General features: G+C 46.5%; 1 protein-coding gene across 4 annotated transcripts in view; it reads right to left on the bottom strand.

Moving 5' to 3' along the window:
* Positions 1 to 2,712: 2,712 nt before the first annotated feature.
* The window catches only part of AKAP10 (A-kinase anchoring protein 10), a 42,269-nt gene continuing 35,942 nt past the window's right edge, over positions 2,713 to 9,039 (bottom strand). For 3 of the 4 annotated variants that reach the window (XM_070389572.1, XM_070389573.1, XM_070389574.1), the window contains 3 exons: positions 8,139 to 8,191; positions 7,417 to 7,512; positions 2,713 to 4,392 (listed from right to left, as the gene is read on the bottom strand). In XM_070389572.1, the coding sequence (XP_070245673.1) occupies positions 4,387 to 4,392; positions 7,417 to 7,512; positions 8,139 to 8,191 (155 nt within the window). In that variant the 3' untranslated portion in view covers positions 2,713 to 4,386. The remainder of the gene's footprint in view (positions 4,393 to 7,416; positions 7,513 to 8,138; positions 8,192 to 9,039) is intronic. The other variant, XR_011467963.1, reaches the window with a different exon arrangement.

The raw sequence follows: 9,039 nt of genomic DNA, 5'->3' as shown, positions 1-9,039 counted from the left end.
TCCTAGGTCTACCCCAACAGGGCCTAACCTGGGGAGCCCCAGGGGTCAAGGTGCCCGACCCCTTGCTGTTAGCCAGGTGCTCAACACTTGAGAAACAATGGCGATGAGGGAACAGAGTTGCACACAGACAGCCCTCTGGGGGCTAGGAAGGGGGTTCAAAGGCGGGGGGGGGGACACACATGTGAGGTCATGAACCCTGGTGACCTCTGCCAGGGCTCTGGGAGGAACCGGGGTTAAATCATCAGCTCAAAGGGCTGTCCTGGCTCTAAAACTCCAGCACCCGCTTCAAATGCACTTCTCACCTGTCTCCTTGTTGGAGTGGAAGCTCCAGTGGCCCAGAGGGTTTCACCCTACTCTGTGTCCCTGCACCATCAACACTTGGTAGGCATTAAAGTACTTCTGCATGGGTGACCAGCAGCTCTGTCATTAAAAAAAACAAAGGGCTCTTTGCTAAGATGAGGGGCCCATGGGCTCAGGGCAGAGCTACACCTGATCTGGAGGCCTAGCTCCCACTGGCCCACGGGGTGCCAGCATGTGGGTTCTCATTGGGATGGAAGGAGAGGTCAGCTCAGGTCATTTTGGAGTGACCCATTTTGGAGTGAGCTGGAAAGCCACTTATCATGGACCCGGGTGTCAGGAAACACCACTACCACAACCCTCACGAGCTCCTTGGCAAATGCCAGTTCCCTCTGGCTGAATGCAAGCCACTCTTTCCTGGCACCTGCCCACCCACCGCTGAGGCTCAGTTGCTCTGCCTGGGCTCACGAGCAACCCCCAGGGGCCAGCTGAGGAGGGCCCTGAGGCTGCACTGTCGTGCCCAGGGTGGTTTGCCAGCCACAGACTGGGTGGAGGGAGCTGATGAGGAGACACCTGGTGGCGTCAAGCTGAAGGCAGAAGAGGTCCAACCCTGAGTGACAGGCATCAGGCGGGCTTCCCTCCGTGCACAGGGACATCCTCTAGGCCTTTGCTCTCAAGGGTCCCTCAAGCCATTTCCTTGCCCCCTCACCCAACTCCGTGCAGGACGCAGCTCCCTACTCTGAGCCCAAGCAGAGCCCTCCTCAGCAGATGGCCCCGTAGGGCAACTATTCAGTCGGGCTCCTAAGCTGTAACCCTGAACATGCTGCTGGAATTAACCCCCATGTCCGGCTCCAACCAAAGGCCAGACTCTGTGCCCAGTACCAAGTGGTCAGCACTCACAAATTCTGTGATCAATCACTGCCCTCCCTCATTTGAAGCTTTTATTAGCTACTCACTAAACGGGCACTATTTTATGCCCTCTATTTCTGGGTTTTACTGTTCGTTGGTGCCAAAGAGGAAACGGAGTTTATCTTTCAGAAGGAGGTTTGGGAAGTGTCCAAGGACCCTAGTGTAGGTGACCGTCCCTCAACAGGCAAAGCCCTGCCCTTTTCCAGGCCAGAGTAGCTTCTCCCTGGAAAAATACAGGGAGTGTCTTTTAGTTCTGTGAGTTTAGGATTCCACTTTAAGAGAATATACAAAATGACCAAGAAAGGTTTGCTGAAGAAAAATTCCCCAGAATTTAGTGGTATTTTGCAAACATGCTGATCACACACAATCATTAGTGATTAGAGCTATCTGGTAGTATTTTAGTCAAGGTCCTTTTGGTTGTGCATAAGAAAAACTCACTTCAGATTGATTTTTAAAAAGCCAAAATGCATTCTAAGGATACCTGAGGGATTGACGCAGTCCATGGCAAGGATGCAGGAAACCTTCACTGGCTTGATGGCTACAAGGCAGCAGCTCTCTCCCACGTGCTCTCATGTCTCTGTATTTTCTGCTTGTTCACATGGCGCTGGCTCAGGGTTCCTGACTTGTAAGTGCCCTGTGTGCACTATCACCCCAGACAGAGAGACTGGGACTTCTCCTTCCCCTTGCAAAATTTTTAGGATAAAGCATTTTCCTGGGCCTCTGTGGATCAGAAGATCAACCCTGGTCCAATAAACTGGTGTGTGGGGGAGGGGAGGCGAGCGGTCATTGTATATAAACACGGCCCCACAGCAGTGTCCTGAAAAGAGGTGCCCAGGATATCAGCAGGTTGCTTAGCTGTCAGTACTTAAATACAACAACAAAAACAAAGAAGTCTGTACTTGTCTGTTCCAAGTGACTCTCCCCTCCAAATTCTTACTGAACTAGCCAGAGCTTCAGAAATGTAAATACACTTTGTAATGTTCTACTGAATAATGAAACCCAAGCAAAAGAGGTTAAAACAGCTGCTCCCTGTTTTACTGCTCTCACTGGGCTTGGCTCATGCTTTTTATTTTCGTCACATCTTACACGAGTGATGAAAACGCATCCGATCAAAAAGGTACCCTTTCATAACGTCTTTTTTCTTTTTAACAATGTGTATGGGTGTCAGCATGACATTAAAGCTGGATGTTCAAGGAAGCCTGTTTTGTGGGCACAGCCTGGCTCTCAAGGCCAGACGACCCCTCCCATTCTGAGGAGTGCAGGAGCCGCAAGAGACAGAGCTTCAGGCCACACTTTCTACGTCCTACAGCAGGCGGGGCAGGAAAAGGCAGCCAGTCTCCAGCCTGCTATCCTTCTCTTTATAAGGGCCTCACAGCTACCGGCATCCCTACCGAGAAAGCACAGCACACACAGGTATAGGACTGGACAGCATCTTAATGGAAAGCACGCATGTCAACAGCCTAAAGCCTGACAGACATTGTTATTCCAAAACATGCAGAGGCGGCATGTCACCCAAAACCACAGTTTATTCTATGAACTTTATATTGCTTTTCTGTTATTTAAAGACTGAAGCAAAGTGACATGGATGGAAATATTCTGTTAAAAGAACAAAGTGAGTCAATCACAGCACAGGCAACTAATAATACTTGGGTCTATGCCACACGCTCCAAACACAGGGCTGAGTCCAGGAGTGGCTCTGTTCTGGGTTCTTGTAAAGCAAATGGAAATACTGGGAAGAATCAACACATTTCAATAGAGGAGCCATAAATGCCCTGAAAGCAGAAAGTTGACACAATTTTAAATATAATTCATATATATATATATTTTAAAATCAAACACAATTAAATAGAATATGGTTTAAGTACATGAACACTTGGCTTTAGAGGAATAACAGAGGTGGTACACAGTACCAAAACCCACACACAGCCTTTCTGCTTCATCTGTTGATGAAATGGCGTGCCTCTTGCACAGTCAGGTATTGCAGTGGAAGGAACTCTATTCATTCAAGACTTTCTCAAGGACAGAGGTGATTAATAATTATATATTTATATGTATTTATATATATATATATTTTTTTTTTTTTTTGCAAAGTCTGAGCAAAAGCAGTTAACACCTAAGAGAACGTTCTTCCCCCAACAGTCCGGGCGGCGAGGCTGTACTGGCAGCGCCCGCCATGGAGTGTGCTTACCACCAGGGTGGCTCCGCTGAAGGCAGTGTGGCCCAGACCCTGAGGCCAATGGAGTGGAACTGCAGCGAGGGGCCTCTCATGACCATGGACGAAGGAGAAAGGCCACGAGCTGCACACTGCCGGCGCAGCAAAGATGGGCGGCGGGGGTCAGAGATGAGGGCCTTTCTCCCCCACCCTTGCCCGCCCACACCCCTGCCCACCACCTGCTTTAAAAAAGTGTACAACTGGGAAAACTGGAGTGACAGTTGTTGCAAATTCCTTTCCTTGTGTGCTGTGAGGGGAGGGATGTCTCCAGAGCACAGAAGTTGGAGAAGCAGGGCCTGATGCTCACAGTGCAGAGGGTGGCCCCTCCGGCAGAGGAGCTGATTTACGTGTACTGCATCCCGGGAGCAATTAAAATGTGAAAATGGCAAACTGCCACCAAAGGGAAGGACAATGTCACAACTTGACCCGTGACCTCTCATCTTCCTTCCAGATGAACACCTGTGTGCAGGCCCTATTCCCAGGAAGGAAAGCCATCTGCCGGCACTGCTCTGCCTGGCTGGGGCCAGGCCGACTCACCTGTTTGTGTAGGAGATGGAGCAAAGCACCCCAGGCATCCGCCTCATGCTGCTGCTGGGGTGGGAGACCGCCACAGCGGCGCATCAAACACCAGCTCCATGCCCACCCGCCTCCCATGGCACCTGGCCCTGAAGATCCCCATGGGCTAAATTCTTCTGTGGATGGGTTATTGCCATTGGAAAACGATTAATCTCTAGTAGTGTAAACAGTGCCCTTTGGTCTCTCTGACTGTCACTGTGCGATCATCTGGGTGGCAGGGCATCTACGAGCCGCTCTCCGTGGTGGAAGTCTGGGATTGTCTGCCCTTCTTTCCTGGGAACGACAGTGAGAAGAAATACAGTGCTGTTTTCATTGGCTGTGGTGAGGAATCCACCAAAGGAAAAAAGTTTTCTTATTTTCCAAAAGCAGATTTCCTTGATCTCAGGTCTGAGTCATATCTGAAAAAAGGAAGGAAAAGACAAAGGTAAGGTACATTTCTACAACCAGGGACACACTACTGTCACAAGGCAGAAGGGGATGCAGCGCTGAGTGAGTGCCTCCCGCATACCAGGTACTGTGCTCCACCTCAGGACCCTACTACAATCACCTCCATTTACAGCAGAGCCAGTGGAAGGCTGAAGATGCCAAGTGGCCCACCCGAAGGTGACGTGATGAGGACTGAGAACCAGACTTGCTTTTTTATCTTTCCTTCTAGATAACTCCGATATTAGAATGAAATATCTACTTTTTGACAAATAATTCTGTTTCTAGGAACTAACTCCACAGCACACTCTTAAGAGGCGACAAAGACTTTCATACACTATTCATTAAAGCATTGTTTTGTGACAGGGAACAATCCCAGACAACCAAATGACCATCTGCTGGGGATTCACGAGATGGAGACAGAGCCATAACATGGAATTCTCCAGAGCTTCTAGCAAGAAAACAGAGACTTGTGATATTCTGGCTGCCTGAGACCGAGCTTCTGAAGCTGAGTCCACCTTCTCACTGCACTGACAAGGAAACAAACATCACAGAAGACATGGTCCTCACTATCTGTGAGATGGGACATACACACACGAAATAAGTCAGTAATGCTGTGAGTTTAAATGCTCAAGTGCTTTCTACAGACAAATGCAGGGCAGCCGATTCAAAGCAGGGAGATATCCACACGGGTTAAGGAGAAGCTGTGACCTCGTCTGTCAGGGCAGGACTTTCACATTCACATAGTCATGGACTGAGAATTACAGGGGATCTGAGGAGATTTTGTCCAACTTCTCTGATCTGCTGATAAGGAAATGAAGGGACCAGAAAGCAGCAACTCGCACAAGGTCACACATACTGACCGAGAATGGACGGTGCTAGGTCTGCTGGCCCAGTGCTTTGACCACACCAATACGCTGCAGGATTGTCATCTCGGCCAACCAAAAAGAAGGCCAAGTAAGGTTAAAAGCAAAGTATACCTGCAGATTTAGACATGAAAAGCACACATGGTAATACAATCTGAACACACAACAATGAAAAGCCTTAAGTTGAAAATCTGCTTTCCAAAATGGTTTCTAAAGAACAGTTTCATACTGTGGAATATTTGATCATCAACATGGTAATGGGGGATCACAGAAACAATCATCTTGCACTTCTTTCTACACCTTTATCTTGCTCTTTGCTATTTTGGGTTTGACTAAGCCGGTGAGGATAAATATAGGTACAAATTATCACCCTTACACAGAAAAGAGGACAGTCTGCAAAAGTGAGCAGAGCTTTGGTCCGAATCAGCTCAGTGAAAAGTTCAAAATTACAACAAGCTCTGATAACAACAGTTCTTAGAGTAAAAAGCTGCAAGGAACGGGTGATGCTGGATCCACATCTCAATTCCTGCCTCCAAACTATGGAGGGTTACAGGGGACATCACGTGAACAGAGGTAGCTTGGGTTCCTAACTCCTGCTAACGTGGGTGACGCAGAGCAGTTTAATGCCATCATCAGGAGTCTGAGCAGAAGTTCTCCTGTCACGTGAAGTTCTCCTGAGTCAACTCAGGTTACAGAATGCAAAGCTAGAAGAACACTGGGAGTCTTTTCTTGAAGAAAACACCAAGGGGCTAAGCGGCTCTCTCCAACTTGCTGGGTTATCTGTGGGGCTCTTGCAGGGACAGCTGGTGAAGCTACAGAAAGACAGGTTGAGGCAAGTCAGAATCTCCTAAGGATTACTGTTGGTGACATCCAGGTAAAGATGGGCAGAGAGATCACACCCATTCTATTCACACCTTCCTAAAACAGTGCTTGAGAGAACCCAAAGTACAAAACCAAATTCACATGAATGGGGAAAGTGAGAGAAGAGGCAACAGCAGTAAAATGGAAGGAAATGGATGCATGTACATGACTGAGCAGACCCCCTCCCCTCAAAGTAACTGATACTCACTTTTATTTCCTTCTTTCTGCTTTCTCTGGGTTTCATTTACTCATTTTCTAGTTTAAGACAGAAGACTGACTTTTCCTCATCTAGTATCAACATTTAATGCTACAAATCTGCCTGTAAGAATGGCTTCAGCAGTTCCCCACAAGCTTGGCCATCCCCCAAGAATGGTGAGGCACTATTTCCAGGGCCCCTGCAGATACCAGCAAGCTGAGAATGCTCGAGCCCCTGACATAGTGTGGGGTGTAGTATTTCCATATAACCCAAACACCTCATCCTGAGTACCTGAAATCACCTCTTGCTTACTTATAATTACCTAATACAATGTAAATACCACATAAATAGTTGCTGGACATGGCAAATCAAGTTCTGCTTTTTGGAGCTTTCTGGAAAATTTTTTTTTAGAAATATATTTTTGATTCATGATTGGCTGAACCATGGATGTGAACCTTTAGATGTGGAGCCCATGAATAGGGAGGGCAGACTCCACTATGCTGTATTTTCAGCCCAAAGCATTTTCTAATTTCCCTTTGGATTTCTTCATTGGCTACTCCTAGCCCCAGGTTCCAGAACTGTCCAGCCTACTGATTTCTAGCAGTTCTTTCCTACAATGGGCATTTTTACCCTACTGTGTAGAGATCAGTACTTGGCCAAGGCCTTGTAAGGACCTCTCTAAATATCTCTGGAGCCTCTTTTCTGTGCAGGCCTTTCTTTTTCCAATACCTTGTCCTATGAGTTCCAGTCACCTTGGGCTCTCTGAACTTCAATTTCTGACTCTTCAACTCAGTTAAGACAGTGAACTCGCTAGGCTTCCTCCTCACTGCACGTTGAAAACTGCTTTGGGGAAGTGAACCAGGTATTACCTCAGTGTTACCCTTCTTGCAGGGGCTACAGCTGTCTACTGCCCGTTGCCTAGTATCTGGAAATAGTCATTTCATTCAGTTAGCCAGTTTTCTGGTTGTTTATCATGAGAGGGCAATTCCTAAAGGCAGGAGCAGAAGTCCCCCTATGTCCTGCACCCTTGTATCTAGATCTAATTCTCTTTTGTTTCATGCAGGCTGGGTCCTTACCTTTGTGGACTTCTCTAACGGCTGATCACACTGGGCCTGCTGCATCACATCACTGACTATCATTTTAGCAATCTTCCAAGCTAGCTCCTCCTGGGCCTAAAAAAGTAATTAAATTGTTGATAACAGTTATTTGCTAGAAGAATCAACAAACATTAGTGTTCTAAACACAACTGCATATACATATCATTTCTATGTATTTGGAAAGAAGCACATTCCTATTTATCACAGGACCCAGGCCACCCTCTGGTTTTGGTATATTTACATATGATTCACTGGCCCCTCAGAGTCAGCTACAGGCTAGCCAACAGCATGACTAGTTTCATGTTAGATGGTTAAAATCAAACATTTTTCTTCTTCCACTCTCGTCTTTCAATATACCTAACTATCCAAAAAAGCAAACCTCTATTTCTGAAAGTGTACCTGACAGTGAGGAAGGAAACGTTTGAGTTCTGTTGTGGCACTGATCACTGATGTCTGCTGACTGATAGGAACCTGACTGCTTGACTGTTTTCCGTGGTCAGAGTCTTTGGACAGAGGACCACCGCCCCCAGGCAACTGTGAGATCTTGGAAGGGCCACCCCTTCCTGTCACCTCTGAGACAAGGAAACAATAAGGTGCCGTGCTGCTTAAGCAAGAAATAAGGAGAGAGAAAGCCTGAAACCTTACTTGGAATAAATGCCCCTGATAAGACAGAATCTTTTTACACTAAAAGTAGAATTTACCTCATCAGTATTTCCTTGCACCCATTTCTTCATAGCTTGAGAGAACATGGATCCTAGTAAACAAAGCCAAAGTTGAATGCAGACCTCATGCATAATTTTGCATTAAAAAAGATTATTAAAAGCCATTTCCCAGTTTTTAAAAGATAAACTTTAAAATTTTTTTAAAAAATCATTTATTTTTGGCTGCGCTGGGCCTTCGTTGCTGCATGGGCTTTTCTCTAGTTGCAGCGAGTGGGGGCTACTCGCTAGTTGTAGCGCTTCTCACTGTGGCGGCTTCTCTTGTTGCAGAGCACGGGGTCTAGGGTATGCGTGCTTCAGTAGTTATGGCACATGGGCTCAACAGTTGTGGCTCCTGGGCTCCAGAGCACAGGCTCAGCAGTTGTGGCACACAGGCTCAGTTGCTCCGCAGCATATGGGGTCTTCCCAAACTAGGGATCAAACCCACGTCTCCTACATTGGCAGGCAGATTCTTTACCACGGAGCTACCAGAGAAGCCCCAAAAGATTTTTTTTAAAAAAAGAGAGATATACATATATATATATTTTTTGTACAACCTCACTCCCAAATTAAGGCATATAACCATTAACAAAAACTGATTATATTGTTCCCATAAGAGAATATTTAACTTGCAAATATTATGGCTTGAAAAAACTTGGAAAAGCTATTTTAGAGCTTGAGGTTTTTCTTCTGTTCTCAACTAAAGAACTAAAGAAACTATCAACCAGTGTTAAAATTTGCAGTAAACATTCAAAGATCAAATAAAACCAGGACCAGGATCTGGCCTTGAGGGCAGAATCTAGCAATACATCAGGAGGTACAATCCACTGACAGGTGGATGGACATAAATCTTTCAAGACCAGCTCCTCTATAAAAGGGTTTCCAGTGCAGATGCCGCTGCTAC

This window comes from Bos mutus, chromosome 19, assembly GCF_027580195.1.
Source record: "Bos mutus isolate GX-2022 chromosome 19, NWIPB_WYAK_1.1, whole genome shotgun sequence".
Classification (NCBI taxonomy): domain Eukaryota; kingdom Metazoa; phylum Chordata; class Mammalia; order Artiodactyla; family Bovidae; genus Bos; species Bos mutus.
Note: the sequence above shows the minus strand (reverse complement) of the source record. Positions and strands in the feature narration are given on the sequence as shown.